The 19,103-nt window shown below is 35.6% G+C and overlaps 1 protein-coding gene across 2 annotated transcripts; it reads left to right on the top strand.

Annotated features, from left to right (window-relative positions):
• The first annotated feature begins 984 nt into the window (after nucleotides 1-984).
• On the top strand, nucleotides 985-19,096 carry LOC139696259 (chromatin target of PRMT1 protein-like). 2 transcript variants are annotated; one of them, XM_071594945.1, is made up of 7 exons: nucleotides 985-1,107; nucleotides 1,213-1,282; nucleotides 9,747-10,191; nucleotides 11,175-11,373; nucleotides 14,430-14,531; nucleotides 16,706-16,805; nucleotides 18,062-19,095. In XM_071594945.1, the coding sequence occupies exons 2-7, from the start codon at nucleotides 1,224-1,226 to the stop codon at nucleotides 18,294-18,296; spliced, it is 1,140 nt and encodes a 379-aa protein (XP_071451046.1). In that variant the 5' UTR covers nucleotides 985-1,107; nucleotides 1,213-1,223; the 3' UTR covers nucleotides 18,297-19,095. The 2 variants fall into 2 exon arrangements, with proteins under 2 accessions (XP_071451046.1, XP_071451045.1); XM_071594944.1 differs by lacking the exons at nucleotides 985-1,107; nucleotides 1,213-1,282 and having other exon boundaries at nucleotides 2,897-10,191; nucleotides 18,062-19,096.
• Nucleotides 19,097-19,103: the final 7 nt, after the last annotated feature.

The following is a 19,103-nucleotide window of genomic DNA, read 5'->3' as shown; positions in this document are numbered from 1 at the left end:
CAAATCCGCGTTTACGGTAATAATGAATACAATTTATTTTGCTCTTAGAAGAAGTAATTTCGAATGTCCTCCTTTCGAAAAAACAATTGATATATCAAAATAACAAAAAAGTGAGAATCAGGGGATACCGCGGTCCGGGTTTTGTGGTGTTTACATCATACCGTGCTTTGTGTAGCAGTTTACTTATGTTAGTTATTTGGTAGTTTGTTTGAGGTCCAAAATACAACTTAGCTGTACCTCTGAGTTTATACAATCATGAAACGTTACAGCAAGAACGTACTCTTTGATAGGCTCCATAGAGGTGTTGTGTATACTTGCATGGGCCTCACTCTTTATGGGTTTTATCTGCTTGGTGTCAGAGTGCAATATTACCTGGCTGTCATCAGACCTGAAAGACAGTTGCGGGAAGCAAAATTTAAAGAGCAGTTACTGAGTGAAGGGAAAGAGTTGGCAGACTCGGCTAAGGAGCTCCAAATGTAGAATTGAGGGTAAATTTGTGTTAGGGAACTTACCTGTATCTGACCTTAGTTCTTCGATTCCTAGTAAATGCTTGATGTGTCGTTTTTTCATATCTTTCAGTGAATTTGAAGAGTTGTACTCCGTCAGCGTGAGATGATACACGACTCCTGTAAAAACGCTAAACCTTGTAATTGGTATTTGTTTTTTTGAAAAATAAAATGCTTACGTTTTTGTGTATTTGTTTAATTTTAAACAGTCTAATTAAATTAATCTCTAACTCCATCTTTCGTGAAACCATCATTACAAATTATTTGTGTTGTTATCCAAAAATATTTATAAAAAAATGATAGACTTTTGAAAATGGATTAAACATCATCAGTAGTCCATTAAATTTTTGGAGAATCTCTAGGAAATGCACTTTCTTTCTTCAAAACTCGGATATTTTGTTGAGCCTCATTTGTTTGTGTTTAACTAAATTATAGATGGCATTGCAGTCATAGATTCACACCGTTGTGATACCAAACGCAGTGGCCATTTTCCTGTGAGTTTTGTATGAAGCTCGAGGTTGGTTGATGTTGGGGAACAATTAAATTTGAGTAGTCGCCATCTTTGTTTTAAAACTCTTAAAAGACAAATAACTTGTTTAAGGTATGGTTTTTATGATATTTAATGTCATTTTCAAGCTGGACTTATTTGATGGAAAGGATATCTGGATATTCTTACACCACTAAGGTGATGTGATCTCATTTACAGGTGTATCAACTATGGCAGCGTTGAAGAAAGTGGTTTTGAAAAGCACCACGATGATGTCATTGAATGAACGGTGAGATTTTAGAGTTGAGGATTCACCATTTGGAAGTCATGAAACCATTCACGCCTAAAATTAGCATGGAATCCACGTGCGTACAACTTCTAACGGGCCATCAGTATTTTCCTCCATGATCTATCAATATTTCCAAGGGGAACAATATTTAGATGAAATTGAAATGAGTCACTTATACGTGTGATGACATAAAATCACGGATTACCGTCAATCGAGCCAGATTACGTCTGTGGCCAACCATGACAGAATGGAAGTGTGAATTTTCCGCCGAAAGCGGAATGACGTGATTTGTGCAAGATGATGATGGCCAGCTAATGACTTTAAATTTTTCGAGTCTCATCGAATGAGGTCGTTGCAGGCAGTGTCGATTTTAGAGTTAAATAATAAGATAAGCAAGATAAATTTGTCGGTATAATATTGCATTTGGGATTCCTACGGAATAGTTTTACTTTGTTTAAGGGCCCAATGCATAACCGTTCTGCGACTACATAAACTTATATTTCACTCTGTAGGTGTACATTCCTGTTTTCTGGTAAGGTGCCCCTTTGTAATTTGGTATCCAATGACGAAAGCGTTTTAGCATTATAATTTCTTAATCATTATATATCCATTCCTCTTGCCCACAAGCTGTTTTGGGGTCCCCGTGCGTTATGAAACATTTTGCCACAGTCAGCGTTTGTAGTACTTTTAAATGATCACTGTACTGATCAGAACTATGTCATTTGTCCTCGGACATTCGTCGTTGTTAGCGACTGGCTAAACAACGTTAATGTTGCAGTAAATGTAAATCCTGTGTTCGGCCTCTCAAAAGCCAAATGTGTTATGCAAATGGTTGCTAAGCACTTTCAGTAAGCTCTTGCCCTTTTAAATTGAGCCGAGAAACTGCCCACACAGCACAAAGAATGATATCCACTATTTACGCATCAAATAATGCACGTTTATGTAATATGTATTCATTAAGTATCCAGCGTTAGACAGTTGTTGGCAAGTAATTAGAGCATTTTATAATTAATTTTAAATATTGATGTAACTACTTTTTAAAAATGAGTTGTCAATCTTATGACTTTCCAGTATGATAAATCTGAAGGAGCTCCTTTTACTACGAAATGTACAAGCGCGTTTCTGGATATGCAGTATATCCAAAGTGAGCGTTTATGTTTGGATGTTGGGGGACATTAAAATATCCATTGTTGATAACCTTATCCACTGGGTATACAACGGATGAACTTGTGCTGTCTGGGTGGGTTTTACAATATACCAATTTCACGGGAAGAGCGTTTTGTTAAGAGTATTGATTTTGTTGCTGTATGTCAAAATATGCAGGTTGAACATTTTTGCACTGGTTAATTTTCACTGGCTGACTATATCAGTTAAAGTTGTGGGCAATTAGGAAAATAAAGCTATTGAAATCATCCTGAAGTATAATTGTAAATTTTTATTTCATAAATTAAGTTTGTAGTCAATATATTCCCTGCGTATGAATTTTTTTTGAGTTTTGGGCACCTACTTTTTTGCTGAAGAATATTTCTGTTGTTGCATTAGTTCTTTTTGCTTTGTAGTAGTCCTAATTTTGTACCGGATAGTCCTCACATCAGAATGTAAACTGCTACTTCGTTCCCCTTCTTAATATGCTCACAGAACATGTAACATTCAGCATGCATTGTAAAATTTGATCATTGAAATTAATTTTAGAATATTGGTGCTGGCATTAATATTTTATTAAATATGTATTTATATATTCGGCTAATTCATAAATCGCTGATGATGGAAGGAGTATGGTTTCCCATGCATCATAACAATATTGTGTAGACGATAGATTCTCAATAAGTATATTTCCTAGAATTTTTTTTCACTTTCTTCCTTGGAATGTTCTTAAGTTGAGAGAGAAAAAATAAAGTTGTCATACAAGAATTTTGGTATGATACTCAAATATAAACCCATAGTAATTGGACCATTTCTGCCTCATTATAATAGAAATCAAACTTTCTATAGCTAATCTGGGGGTGAAAACATGTGGCAGTTCGTTGTTGCATTGGAAGTATTGAGTAATGCTTTCAAGCCCCTACAATGTTACATTTGCACTGGTGGCTGAGGGAGGGCATTTAGAGTTGTTGTCATAAACAGACTAATTCAGGAGCACTCAGGTGTGTGAAGACTAAAGGAGATCATGTCATTTTAGAGGGGTTTTATCTGCTTGTGACCTCTTTGCTGCTTAGGGAAGAGCAGGTTACCCATATGTTGACCCTGATGCTGTGTTTAGATTAGTCCCTGGTTGGCCATATGCCATAAACTGTGAATAACTTGCAAACTTGCACTAAGGATGCATGAACATGAAATTCTGGTCAAACATATTGAACCCAAATGTGAATTTGATAAAACTGTTCAGCATAAAATTGTTAGCGTATTTTAATGCGGTTATTAAATTGGTGACTGGCTTTTCATTTTAGCTGCGACAATGGTTAATATTTCCGGTCTGACTACTACCTAGCAAATGTGCAGTTACAAAGGAATTGTGAAAATTGGTTACGTTTTAATGCCTAGTTTTTTTTAGATTCTCTTGATACTTAAATGGCCCCCAGATAAAATATTAATATTCAAGTTAATAAAAGAATGTAGGAACTTAGAATTTTTTAAGGCACGTATCATTGTATTGTACACAGTATTGTTAACATGTTTTAGATTAAAAATCATTCTTTTTCAGCGCAACCACATGACTGACAATTTGTGGGTTAGTTATGGTCTCTTTTACTATGCATGGTACTTATGGCTACAATATAGGGCACTAATGGGGCCAGTTTCAACTGAGGTTCAGAAACCTTTATTGGCTAATGCATGGGATTTAGTTCACCTTTTGTGTCTTAATGCAATGTGGTACAAGGGATAATGGAAGTTTTAGGTATTTCCTGAAATACCATACTTGAGAGGGGTAATCATCTTATGAGGGTGTGTGAAAAGCCAATGTAAGCATGAAAACGATTGAATTTTTCGGGATAAACCATATTTTTTAATGTTATGCACATTGGAAGGGACATTTCCTTTTATGCTTACATGCTTTGATCCATTGCTGCTCCATTTTATTGATTTTTTCCAAGTAATGCAATCGCTCATCTCTGCAAAATGGCCATTTGTGTCCACATTCACCTCATTTGAATTTTTCATCCTTCCTGTCAGCAAATATCTAGAGAATAGGGGGATGGGGAATGAGTTGAATAGTAAATCCATTAGTTTTTATCAAAAAATTTGGAAGCCACGTACAAAACATTTTATTTAAAGGTGCAGAGTCAACATAATCTGTATAAAATTGTTTGAAGCCTCCTGATGCCATTTCTTTTTCATGAATGTTTGATCAACACACACAATTCTCATCTATTTTTTGAATAATTATGCAAATTTTTTTTAATGATTGCTGAATCATGAGTTTTGCACTAACTTCTACTATCTGGCGAACTTGTGTTCCTTCAAGAGATGCTACAATCGGAAAGTATTTTCTATCACCCTGACTTGGCACACTTTTCCAACCACCATTGCAGTTGCAGTAATATAATAATAATTCATTCTCACCAGGCGATCAGGACATGATACACAGGTCAATTGTACATGATTTCATAGTTAATATTAGCCAGAGCATAACATTTCTTCTGGTTGCATGTTGTTATCACAATGAATTAACTCTGTTTTCCTGGTGACATAATTGTATTCTATATCTATATGATTAGATTGTACATGGTGCGGCAGCATGATTTCCTTTTTTAAAGGGGTTGCCTTTGGAAAAAGGAAGTTATGTTGCTGCATCCTGTGTATCTCTTTGCAGCAGCTCAAAACATCCAGCTTTTCTCATTTCATTTTAGTTGTTTGATATTCCCAGAATTTTCAGAAAATTGTCATTGCTTCTAATAGCCTAATTCTATCCTTGGCATAATTTTGTGCATGATATTGCCTACATTAATTTTTAATTTGAGTCATGTGCTAATAGTAATCTATATTATGTGGTGAATGATTTCAGTAATCTCCTTTGGACGTTTGGTACAGTGGCATGAATACCAACTTAATTAATGTATCAATATCATTATGCGCTCATTTTTTGAGATAGGTAAACCAACTCTTTTGGACTTCATTGCATAAATATGTTCTTTTACTTAAATACGAATCTACTTATCTAGGTGAATGAATAGATGCACATGTACAAGGTTTGTGTAGAAAGTATTGGGAAAAGTTTTGGAAGTCTTATTTCTAATATTGCTTCAATGTCTCAAAATTCTTTAAAATACCATATTTTCTCATTGATTATGCACACCTTATGTATAATGCGCATCCAGAACCTTGTAGTTATCATGAATTTGTGGAGATACCGCGCACCCAGGGCTTCATAGTTGTCTTGAACGTGTATAAATGCCGCGCATCTGTATATGTGTATATGTATGTTGTGTGTAAAAATACGTCTATATCCAAGTACTAATAGATGGTGACAACCGATGAATACATGGAATCATAATTGCCTGAGGCTATATCTACCGTAATTAAACTAAAGATTAGAGCCATGTGATTGAAATTAACTGCAAACAACAGAAGGGTCAAAAAATAAACAATATTTACAAGCCAATGCAATATGCCACCTTATTGCTTTTTCGCTATGATTCATAAGTCAAAACGAGACATAGGTTTGTATGCCCTTTAATTTGCTATGTAAATGAACTCTCAGCAAATCAAATATTAAAAAAATAAAAGAATGACTGAAATGGAATTTTCTTGTTTTGTTTGCTGTACTTCGCTTTGTTAGTATTGGCACTTCAATTTGAGTGGTCTACCTATCCTACCATTATTTATAGGTACGTGTATATAATATGACTCTAGTACTCTGCATATACATCAAGTTCTATGTATTAGAATAAAGAATTACTACGTATTACAATAAATAAAGTGTAGAAATTATATGTTTCTTCTTTTTCTCATAAATTAATGAGATGAAATAACTGCAACAGTAGCAGATCTGCATAAACTAAAATGCAATTAGAAAGGCATGCATCCAGACTAATATGTTTTAGCCAGACTATTCTTTAAATTATTGTGTGCATAGGTCTGAAAATATTTGCATTTTTTCAATTTCCATTTTATATAATGTGCGTAGTCATTTTATTCGATCAAATATTTTTGTACAGATAATGCGTGTGTTATCAATGGGAAAACATGGTATATCCGTTGAGCGTTGACACACTTGGGCAGTCGCTTTTCCATGACTCAAAGGCTTCCTGGTAGATGGATTCCAAAAGGTCCTTAGGGTACGTGCAAACTTCAGTGAGGGCACTTAGAATCCCATGGTGGTGGCCTTTAAGGGAGGATTTCACTTTTGGGAATAGGGAATGGTCCGTGGGTGCCATGATTACATCATCCAAAATTTCTGGGTCGTCTTCTTCAATGCGTCGCAGAAGGTCTCACAAGCAGACACTCGACTCTGCTTTTGGTCATTTGTCAAGACCTTTGAGGCGAGTTTAGCTCATCTTTTGCATCACCAATTTTTCAATGATAATGGTGTGCAATGTCATTTTATCAATGCCAATACGATCTGCAATCATGCACACACTCAACTGACCTTGTGAATTCAGCATTAGGCGCACACATTTTCGTTATAGGAGGGTAAAAATTGGAGCAGGTAGAACAGTTTACGTATCTCGGTAGTGTTTTGGACCAACAGGGTCAAAGTAGTAGGGACGTAAGGAGAAGAATTGCGCTAGGCAAAGAGGCTTTCACAAGGAGGAGGGAGTTGATGACAGGGATGTTGAGTGAGGATGTTAAGAAAAGACCTGTAAAAACTTTGATATGGAGCGTAGCTATGTACGGTGGGGAAACGTGGTCATTGAAGCAGGAGGATAGACGTAGACTGGAGGCTATTGAAATGTGGGTGTGGAGAAGAGTAGAGAAGCTGAGATGGACAGAGAAGAAAACAAATGAGGGAAGTAATTGGTATGGTGGGCGAAGAGAGGGGTTTGTTGGGAGAAATCCTATGGAGGCAGGAAAAGTGGATGAAGGGTGTACTGACCGGCAGTGGGATGTTGAAGGCTGTGATAGAGGGGAGAATGTTGGGCAAATGAGGAAAGGGAAGGAACAGGATAGGGATGTTGGACGGGATGAAGGGAGGAAGAAAGTACTCAGAGATGAAGAGGGACCTGATGTTGAGTAGGATGTTGTGTTTTGCCAGGGGTCACAAGTAATTTAATTAGTAATTATGTCCATCCAAAAACCTACCTTAACCGGTAGATTACATAATAATAATAATAATTGTCGTTGGTTTTTGATGTCAACGGCCATCCACTGTGGGTCTTGTCCTCCACACTCACTCAGCCATCTTTGAAGAGCTTGTGGGACTTCAAAACTGCAGTCTGTGACGTACTTTGATCCTAGAATACTTGAAGAATCATGCCCTCAATCACTGTACACCATTTCCACACTCACCACAAAATTTGATGACGTACCGCTGTTCAATTGTTTGCTGCATTTTTCACTTACGCTGAGTTACTCGACTGGGGTCCATTAGAAAGGCAATCTAGCTTGAATGAGTGCTCGCAGGTGATTGGCACGTGTTGAAGATTAGACCCCCACCACCAAGTTTGCGCTGTGCAAGAGCACTACCCCGTTCAGTTAAGTCAGGAAAAAACTGTCCTTAATACTTTGTATACTAATCTTGTACATGCCTGTTCATATTATCCGTTAATGACTCCAACTTTCAATTTTGCGTTATGAAATAAAAGCATATTATCAGAATTATTTCTATTGAAACAATTTCTAGTGTGGCAATTTTTTATCGTTAAAATATCAAGGAATCCAATTAGCATGGTTCAAACCAGTATGCATACAAAGGATTAAAATTTTCTTTTCTATTCCCTATTTGTCAAAAATAATGAAATATCATTCTAATGCAAATTTTAAATTTGCTTAGTCATTATGAATGTTATCTCCATAGAAAAGCTTATCATCAATGCCATCTTTTGCTTCTTGTTACGGTGAATGCCAAATTCATACCACTCCTTAAGAAAGGAAACTTCAAGTATATTTGTTTAAGATTAACTATCCATAAGAATAATTCGTTTTGAGATAATTCCTTCATTTTACTTCTTGGGTGGAAAAACGTTTCAATGAACCTAAGTTGTGCTACACGTTGCCATAAAATTATTATTGTGTTCAGAGAGAGACTGGGAAAGAGAGCTGCTGCAATCCTATCTTTATGGTTAAATATCCTGAAAAATCATGTGATTTTTCTTAAGAAAATAGGCAATAAGATCTAAAATATAAGCTAAGACATTGTTTTCTAATGAGTGAACATTATTGTCATTATTATTTAATAATAGACCTTAAAGCATGGTGAAAGGTAATAAAGAATTAACAGGGACTATTCTTCAAGAAGTATGATTCAGTTCAAAACATAGGATAACATCCTTAAATTTTTGTGTGTGAAATATTACTGGCATTCTAACCTCTCCGTTAGAGCATGTTACTTGGGGTTTTCAACAAGTGAAGCGCTGTGGCCAATCGAATATGGGGAAATATTTCATCAGCTCAGATGATGAACTAAGTTACAATGTCCTTGACTTAGCCCTTACAACCATATAAGTCTGATCTTGAACACAATTGTCAGAGCAAAGTATTGGTTGAAATCCAACAATGCAAAGGCAATTCAGATTGAACAAAATATTTCAGAAAAGATCCGGACTTAAACCAAGTCAAAATACTATTGATTTCCATGAAAATGGACACTGACTGATGTATATCTGCTACCCTTGCAGATGTTTTGAGTTGAAGGTTGTCAAGGACTTAATTATTTGGGCTGAAATGAAAGTGAAGCATGCAAACCCAAACCATTGCATAGCTGCAATGATATAATACACAATGTACTTATAAATTATAAAAAAAACTGATGGCCCTTACGTACTGAAATCGATAAATGGCTCATGAAAATGACATCCTTGGAAATAATAAAATGATGCCAAATTATGAATAACTTCATTAATTTTTCAATGAAGTTCATAACCCCTTGGCATATGAAAGTGACTCTTAAATTGGAAATATTTTTGCACGTGGCAAACATGAGCTGTTAATTGCTCATGCATGAGGAAATCGGGCTTGAAAGCCTAGTGATTTATGAAATTATGATTCATGCGTACATAATTTTTTTAATTCCATGCTATTTGAAATCTTTGTTATATAATGAATGAAAGCATTTTAGTAATGCATGCAGGTGCACCAAGCTGTGTACCCTTTATTATGATGGGTTTCACCAGAATGAAGAAAATAATTTCTCATTTGGAAAGAAACCCAAGCTATGAACATTGAAATAATTTGAGATGCATGATCTTGATGTGATTCCAACAAAATCCTCTGGCCTGATGGAACTCAAAATGTGGCGTGGCTTGGTGCAATGGATATCCTCGAACACCACTGGGTGCTGCCTTTTGAACAACAATGTGATGTGCAGATTTACTTACCTGCGCCAGCCGTCAGTGGCCTCGACATCTGGAGGTACTGCATTGTCAGTCCCGGCCACTATGCCTAACTTGACATCGTCCAGGGACATGTCAACAGCCCACTTGCCGCACTTAAGGCCCTCATCTCAGCAGTCAAATCTTATTCGTCGTCAGCCACACTTATCTCCTCAGCAGTATCGCCAGCAACAGTACAATGCATTGCGTAGGAGGCAGCCAGGAATGGGCCGTCGTAGTCTAGATTCATTATCTGGAGGCTATGGATATGAGGAAGAGGATGAAAGTCTCATGAGCATTAGCCCTAGAAGTATGGAATCTCCATTGAGAGGTTTAAGAAGCCGCTCAGATTCCCTTCTGCCTGCATCTGCACGAAATAGAAGACTGGCTGCCCAGATGGAAAGGCGTCCTGCTGTAGTGGCAGCTTTAAAACTGAAAAAGGTCAGTGATTCATAAAGAGCTATTATTTCGTTCAGAATTCCTTGTAATGATTTAATGAAATTATTAGTTAATTCTATGTAATTATTTTTATTTATGGTGTTGTGCCAAATTGATTTTTTTTTCTAGTTAATATTCTTCATCTTTTTTTTGGTCCCTATTTGCTTAGTCCCTCTTCCTCTTGACCTAATATCAACTATATAATAACTGAATAAGGGGTATGGTAGCCCAGTGGGTAGAGCATTGGACTACTAATAGGCTGGTCTGGGTTTGATTCCTGGGCAGCCTCGGCTTCAATCAAGCTGAGTGATTTTATGGGTGCGGAATCTTCCGAGGACACCATACCAACTGTGGTTTGGGTAATTGGGCACATTTTCACTTCATGCAAAGAAAGATATTTCATAAATATGGCCATGGGAGGAGAATTGTGAAGTACAGCTTAAAGAGGAAATTTTCTGCCGTTAGGATTTTAGTTTTCATGAGTTGTGTACTGACCAGAAACAATACATACATTGAAAGTAATCAATATTTTTTAAGTAATTGCTTCTCGTTTTCTGGTCTTGTTAATCTGAAAATTATATCACTTTTTGACTTTTTCCTTTCATTCCTCCACTTGAATTTGTTGACCGAAACAAAATTGTTAGAAAATTGTGTTATTCTTTAAAGGCTGATGTATGAAATAAAAAAATATTATTCTCTGTGACTTAATTGATCTCAATAATACGAAAATGTCGCTCTATTTGTCTGGTTGATTTTTTGTTAATTATGTTGATAAAGAATTTAATTACTGTCAATGTTAACAAGTTTAATATAATTTACTGTACTTTAATTTCAAACCTCTAAACTATAATTAGTGTTTTTTACTTGAAGTACTTATCCAAAACGAAACCTTTCATACTTCATCAACATAAGTTTTTCAACCAATAAATTAGAACATAATGTTTAAGAATTTTGTGGATGTCTGGTAATTTATTTTTCGTCTGCAGAGGAGTGTGCGCCAAAGGCTGGGACAACCATTCACTCCCAGCATCAAGGACAGGCTGACGCTGGGAAGTTTGAGAGGAGTGGGTGCTGGGCGAGGGCGGCGTGGGCTGAGGTCCAGGGCAGGCACCAGGGGGCTAGCAGGCCGGGGATTGACTCGAGGGAGGGGAGCGCAGGGCATCTTGAACCGGCGTGGGAATCTGAGTGAGTTCAATCATATTGACCAGTTAGTTCTAGTTTTTATTATTAGAATTATTTTTCCCCAGGAAAGGTGTTGACATTAGGCTTCTTCAATTTCAAAATTACCCATTTTGACTGTTTCCTCCAAAAAATTCCTTTAGTTTAAGGCAATGGAGAGATCTTTTAAAAAAAGCTGGAGTGACATGAAACTGGAGTTTGGGTGACATGCTCTTTTTAATGCATGGGAAAAGTTTGAATTTGCAGCTAATATATTAAACATCATGTTCCTGTACTCGTCATATGCAGTTCATGGAGTCAAGAACTTTCATTTTTCACTATTTTGTTAAAAATTCAATACTCCAGTCATGATTAGCAGTAGGTTACGATTGAATGACTACTGTTGAATATTAATACAGTAAATCTCCTTTATAACAATCCTGCATTTAAAAAAGTCCTGCCTCATGAGGTGAGTTCTTGGTCCCTTGGATTTCCCTATGGTTGAACATGCTGATTATCCTGCTTAAAACGTATAGATGAAATGAAATTCCCACTGTTGCAAACTTTTCTTTGGTCCCTTGGCCAATTATTATCTCTTTTATGACAGAACCCTCGCCATTTTCATTGCCTATCTGCCCCTACCCACATCATAAGTTGTTCTCACAGGTGGCCATCACTGAAACCTCCCTCAAGAGTGACTGCATGCCGTACTGTCCTTCAGATGAATAACACGAAAGAAAACTTCATTGAGAACTCCTTCATGCTCAGTGATAATATTAATTTTTGAGTACCAAACTGATATGTTATCATCTAAATTGATGAGAGATGATGGGGTAACGTGACTGAGATGGATGCTGTTGGCTCTAACTTGTTCAAACCAGTCCACAAGCATGGTCTCTAATTCCTTGCACTTTCTGTTTTTAGTTTCTTTTGTTTGAAGTTGCCCTCAGCTTCAATTTCACCCTCATTTTCATTAGCATCTTGGAGCAAAAATAGTAGAGAGAGTAGATGTTGAGATGTTGTATTTCTTTGCTGTTTAGTTTTTTGAAAATTTAGAATTATTGTCCACATCATTAAGGATTTTTATCTGTACATTGATGGATAGGAAATGTATTTCAAGATTTATTTTTTAAACTTCACTTGCAGCCTGAACTGATGACATTCTTGAGGATTAAATACCGTTGTTGTGAGCAATCAACCTCACTGGCTATCTATTTCGTGGGGTCTGAACCTTGATAGGGTGATGCATAAATTAGTAGATGGAGGAAGGTGTGTGAGCTCAGTGGTAATCATCCCTGATCAGTTTTTGGCCTTGCATATCGTGTTTCATATTATATTCTTTCATTTCTTTCTTACATTTTGTACAGAAAATACTGACTTGGTGTGGTGTGGCATAATTCTTCACTTACTGCTAGATTTTCAATTTAAAAATCTCTTGAAGCAAGTAGACCCTGTGAAGCTCAAATGCAGATTTCCAATGTCATAGTTCATGTGCTTGAAATACTAATGGCATACCACTATGGAGAGATTTTGAGTCATCTGAGAAGCGTGCTTAAATATCCATTGTCATAAAGGATCATAGCAAGGTGCTCATACACCAGAGGACATTGAAGATTTTTCCAGTTGGTATTCACTAAGAATAAAAATTTAAAAAAAAAGGGTATTGCTGTAGGACGAAGATAAATTATTTAAGATCTATTGTATTAATACAGACGATTTTCAGCAAAAAAGCCTGCGATCCTATGACTTGCATGACTAAAAATGCTGTAGTTTGTATGTAATGAAATCCCATTTATAGTGAAGTGAAAGGCGGGGCCCCTCAAATTCATTTGAAATAAGTTCTACTCTACACATATGATTCTTAGTTAAATATTTGTGAACTTCTTGAATGTTGTATTCTCATGAATAGGTGGTAAGAATAGATTCTCTTTTCATGTATGTTCTTGAAGCTGGGTGAGATCTCAACGCAGTATCAGTCAACTTGTATAATTTGTTTTTGGGAATTACTCTTCCTAGGGAATTACCAGTTGCATAGGGAAAGGAAATCGACCTTGGCATGTGAATATCATGAAGCACAGTAGAAACTGAGTCCCTCACATGCGAACTAACCATTAGTTAGGTTATTGTGGTATTTGCTTGTGGTATGTTTTTATTATATCTATGTATTTTTATAATTCCCAATTTTGCATAGAAAACAACTCAAATGAGGCTGGAAAAGAGGATGAAAGGAATTTTAATTGATGACATAATGGTATCTGTGATAGAGGAAAGAATGTTATGCTGGCAAGGTTTGGGAGTACACATGTTGGGTGGGATAAAGAGAGAGAGAAAGTATACTGATATGAGGAAGAGTTAATTGTAGTCTATGTTGTCCTATCTATATGTAAACTTCCTTCAAACGTTCACTCATTTTAATGGAATTGGTATCTTCAATCCATTGTCCTCCCAAATGTTTGTTTTTTCATTTCTTATGAGTGTAAGGAAATGATAAGTAACATGTGACCCATGATCATGTTTTCATGTTTTTTGCGTTGAAAGAATAAATAACTTTTATGATTAAAATTGTCTATCAACTTCCTTATGCTCATTATAGAGTGTCACATTAGTCCAGGGGTAGTGAGTTAGGCTTCTGACAGGAGGTCATGGGTTTGATTCACAAGCAAGCCTCTCTGGCTTGTTCATTATTTTATTCATCATTGGGCTAGTTCCACCATATGTAAATCAAATAGCACATACTTGGACAAATCAATGAAATTCAATGGGCAACTGTCAACTATATTTTCAGAAATAAAGGAAATGTTATTGTTAAGAATTGTTTAAAATGAAAATCGCACATATCATGTGAAATGTGAAAAAAAGTCCAGCATATCTGATAAAGTGACATATAAACCCAGTCTGCAGAAATTCTGATGTGACTTATATGGTTTTAAAAATTCGATGAGCTTCATTATTCATCACTCTACTCAAAATGGTGTCACTAGACTACACTAATTTTCACCAAAGGTCATCGAGAATGGTTGGATGATGGGTGTAATTTCTTCCCTTTAACTGCAAAAAAAATTAACCTCCAAGATTGTTTTCAGACCGCACCCAGAGCTTGGGGTCACTGAACAGAAACAATGACAGCGGAATTGGAGCATCACCTCAAAATTCCAGGCAAGGTTTTCGCCGGCCTTTTGCCAGGGGTAAGTAATTTAAATGTCCTTGGACATCACTAATTTCAAAGTACCTTTGTAACTGAGGTCATCACAGGGAATCTGTCGAAGTAACGTTGCCCAGTTGTAATGCTTTGTTTATGGTTGGGGGTAACCAAACATCAGTGTGATGCACCCTGGAAACAATCTAGTATGTCACGCCTAAAGATATAAATGAAGGAAATTTTTTCTATGGAATATTATCCCTATCTATCGCACAAATTTTTGTGGTTTGTGTAAATTACTGAAATTTACAAAATTTTAGAATGTCAGCCGATTATCACTTCGTTTTTTAGAGGAGGAAACTTATCTTTTCTGTAATGAAATATGCTGAATTGTACCAAATTTACTTTTTCCATGTTCTTTATGGTTGGATCGATTTTTATAGAAATTAGCAGTCTCACAAAGATTTTCAATGGTTTTTTGGTCTTTTTGTGCCGTCCTGACAAATTCTCTGGTGGATCTGAAGTGTTACATGCAATAAGAATCAAACTAAACAAATATTGAGAATAGTCATAATTTATCCCATGAATTTGCAATAAATGAAAATCTTTCAAAGAGCTCATTCTGTATATTGGCAATTAGTTGGAATGCATTTAAAAATTCATCTTGACATTAGAATATTTTTGAAATGAAAATACAGTAGTTACACTGCTGTGTTCTTAATCTCTACAAAGACACAGAGAAGCCCTCTTTGTTATTTAAAGTTGAAATGGTTTTTTAAATTTTTGTAAAAAGAATTGGCATTTATGGAATTTGAAAGTTTTCATTTGTGTTTAAAGCTTAGGAGTCAATTTTCCTTTTAATGGTAATAAAATTTTTAGTAGATTTCTAAATACACTGAAACTTCAAATGTACGCTTTTGAAAGTGCTAGTGAAAGTACAGTATTTTCTCATGGATAACGTGCACCTTATGTATAACACACATCCAGAACTTTGAGTTATCATGAATTTGTAGAGATAACTATGAAGCCCAGGGCTTCATAGCTATCTTGAACGTGTATAAATTTGTATATGTATGTTGCACATCTGTAAATACATATATATATATGCGCTTAAAAATAATATATAGTATGTGTAAAAATACATTATATCGGATGTGTCTGAAGATATGTCTGTTTGGATTTTTTCAATTTTCAGTGCAAAACACACATGGTCATTTTTTCAGTCATCTGAACAAATTTGTATAGATAACACACACGGTATTGATGGGAAAATACGGTATATGAAATGGAGGTTCATATCAAAATTGGAGTTAAAAATATTTTTCTATATTTTCATGCTTTTTAAATGGAGTATCTACCATGATTATGATGAAATAAGTAACACAGAAAATATAAAATAGGTATTATAAATATGAGTACCGAAAATAATTGAATGAGGACCAATACTGAACATTTTTAACTGTAAATTTGCATATATGTATGACAATTTTCTATGTATTGTAAACATGAGATTTCCTTTATTTTTACTGTATGTGGAATTTCCATTCTTATGTTTAATTTTCAAAAACCTTTATTCCAACCTTTTTAAAGCACCTTTTCATCAATGTGGTGAAAGGTTCGGTACACATATGGGGTGTTATTTTAGGTTATTACAAAACACCACTTCTGCTGGGAAAACAAAAGCATATTGTTTGGCATAGTTCAGATTTTTAAACCAGTCATATTCTAGTGCAAAGATAACTTCATATATTGATTTATGTGCTTTTTAGTAATTAATTCATTAGCAAAGTATTATTTCATGGACCAGTGTGCATAATATCAGCATACAAATGAGCGAAACTGATGGCAAAGTATGAAATAATATATGGCTTGTCATCATCAAAAATTGTTGCGATTTCATATCTGGTTTTCAGGACAAAAATTTGTGGTTTTGATTGATTTGTATGGTGAGCTGTCCAGAACTTCCAAAATAAAATATATTCAATTATTATGTAAATTTGTCTTCTCTGAATCCAATATTCAGCTTTATTCTTTATTATTATTTGTCCTGGTGAATCTCTGACTGGTTCTGATAAATCTGGTGTGAATAGTTAAGACATTTCATCATAGGAATCTTTTGCATGGAACCTTACATTTCAATACAATAACGACAATAATTGGTTTCTTGTATGAATGTCATTGATTGCTTAGCCAATTTGTAAGTATTATTCATTTTTTCAGGAGTTCGAAGAGGAGCTGGTTCCTTGCGAGCGGCCATTCCAAGCCCTGCTAGGTTTTCTGCAAGCAGGGGTCGAGCATCTTGGCGAGGTTCATCTTTCAGGTACTTAAATTAGTCTATTCCTATGATCTCATTTATCTCCCTTTTTTCCTTAGAAGGAAATTGTAATGCTTTTTATGAAGAGTGGTCCACATAATCAGATCTGTAACTGGAAACAGCGTGAAGTAATGGAGTGAAAAAATGTAGAAAACAGATGTGAATTATTAATTATAAGTTTCTCATTGAAGAAAGTCCACTTCTTTAAACTTAATTGTGTAAAGTAATAAAATTGTAATTATCAATCAATGTTCATTATGTGAAATGAAAATCTTTGCTCACATTTTACTAATTGCTCCTTCCTCATTGACCTCTTGACTATGTTTTGTATGTGGTGCACTTACATTTGTTCAAAGGGTGTATGTGTCAAAGAGGTAGGCCCCCTGAACAGTTTCTCTCATTTTGCTTTAGTAATTTATCCTTTGTATATTTGCGTTATTTTTAATGGTTTGATTGTCTAGCATCAGAACAGTATGAGGTCAAGTCACTCTTGATTTCTGTGCTTTCATGTTGAAAACCTTGTGGAGATAGGACCCTTTTGTGGTGAATATTATCTTGACTCTAAAATTAAAGCCAAAATAACAACTAAGTCTTGATTAAGCCAAGACCGTAAACTTGAAACTTGGTTGAAAATATTCTTATAAAAATTCGAACCTCCAAGGCCTAGTTATTTCATACCTCTTATGAAAAATCTCTGGGGTACAATTTTAATCAAGTTTATGGTCTTTGCTTTTTTGTTTTCCATTGTGTCTCACTTAGCCACAAATAGCTGTTACAAAAACATTAAAGAAGTGACCCTAATTTAAGCCTAAGGTAATGTTAATCCTGTAACTTCATTTATGAGGCAGTACTATTTTTGGAAAAAGTTTTTTGTCTCAAACTGGTGAAAATATATCCTTTTATTTTGCCCTAGATTTGTTCTCCAAGTATGAGTATACCTTGAACAATGCTTCGAGGAAGTGAAATACTCATCAGTATGTATTTAGCCTTGCACATCAAACGTTCTTATCATTGGGATAATTTCAAAATGACTACTCGCTTAGTGGCACCCTTTTTTATGGGTTGTTACCTTGGCCTAATTTGAGGTACACAAGTACCTACATGGATTTGTTGGATCACCCCATTTTGCATGAAGAGCGGTTTTTCTTCTTGTGCTGGGATTTTCTAAGGGAATCTGCAGTCCCTTGTGAACCCTGTGTTGCAAAGTCCCTGTATTCAGGTGTTAGTTGCAATCAAGCATCGTTTCTCTGTGAATGTCCCAGGTCAAGGCGTGGTGTAGCAGCCAGGGGTGCTCAGAGAGGTGGTGCAAGGGCTCTGCGTAGGGGTGCAAGGGGAGGTCGTAGCAGGGGAAGGGGTGCCAACACCAATCAGCCAACACGAGAAGAGCTAGATCATCAGTTGGATGAGTACATGGCTAGCACCCGGTCACACCTTGACAAGGAACTGGACCAGTACATGAACCAGGCGACTGGAGATGCGGTTGAAAGCTGGGAATGAGCACATGCTGTGGTTCTTATTGGAAAGTGTATTGAATGATTTCGCAATTTTATTAATAGCTCTGCCCTGATAGGTTCCAGGTGGAGTAGTACGTGGTATTTACAATGTGGTGTATGAAAAATTTATACCAGAAAAGTATTTATTTGCTGTAGGCCATAATTGGCCAGAAAAGTGTTGTGGAAAGGAAAATTTTATATTGACAGTTTTTAAGTTGAAGTTTTTTGCAAGTGTGAAAAACTAATGTATGTATATTCATGTGACACAGCTTATTTTAAAGTTTAAAATTATGCATATTTTGTATTAGACAAAGCTTTTATAAAAATTCAAAATGTGTTACTTGTGTGCATTGTTTATAAGTTTGTCATTTGTCTGTCATTACGCAGTGTATATTTTTAGTAGTCAGGTGTAATCAAGAGTATATTGAATCCACATGCTATTTGTTCAGAGTTGAAGTGTTTCAACTAAGTCTTAGAAATCTCTGAAAGAATAACATTGATAAGAAAAGTAGATGAGGCTGTAGTCTATTGTGTGCTTGTGTAAGTACACTTCTGTGCAACTTTATCTTGTATGTAAATACCCTTGTAGGCTATGGATTCACCCTTATGATATTTCTTTTGATTTTTAATTGCTGTTAGTGGCGATTTTGGTTCCTTATTCATCATTACATTACTCTACAACAGCTTTGTTGTAATTCCAAAAATACTGATGTGTTGCTACTGCTCTATAATTGTTTAACAGTTCCTTGTTCAAATATTTTGTGTAAACAAAAGGCACTGCAATGCCATGTATTTAATAAATAACTTTAAA

The sequence above is a fragment of the Hetaerina americana genome, unplaced genomic scaffold (assembly GCF_022747635.1).
Source record: "Hetaerina americana unplaced genomic scaffold, ioHetAmer1.1.p SCAF_7, whole genome shotgun sequence".
Lineage (NCBI taxonomy): Eukaryota > Metazoa > Arthropoda > Insecta > Odonata > Calopterygidae > Hetaerina > Hetaerina americana.
This window is presented reverse-complemented; position numbering and strand designations above follow the sequence as displayed.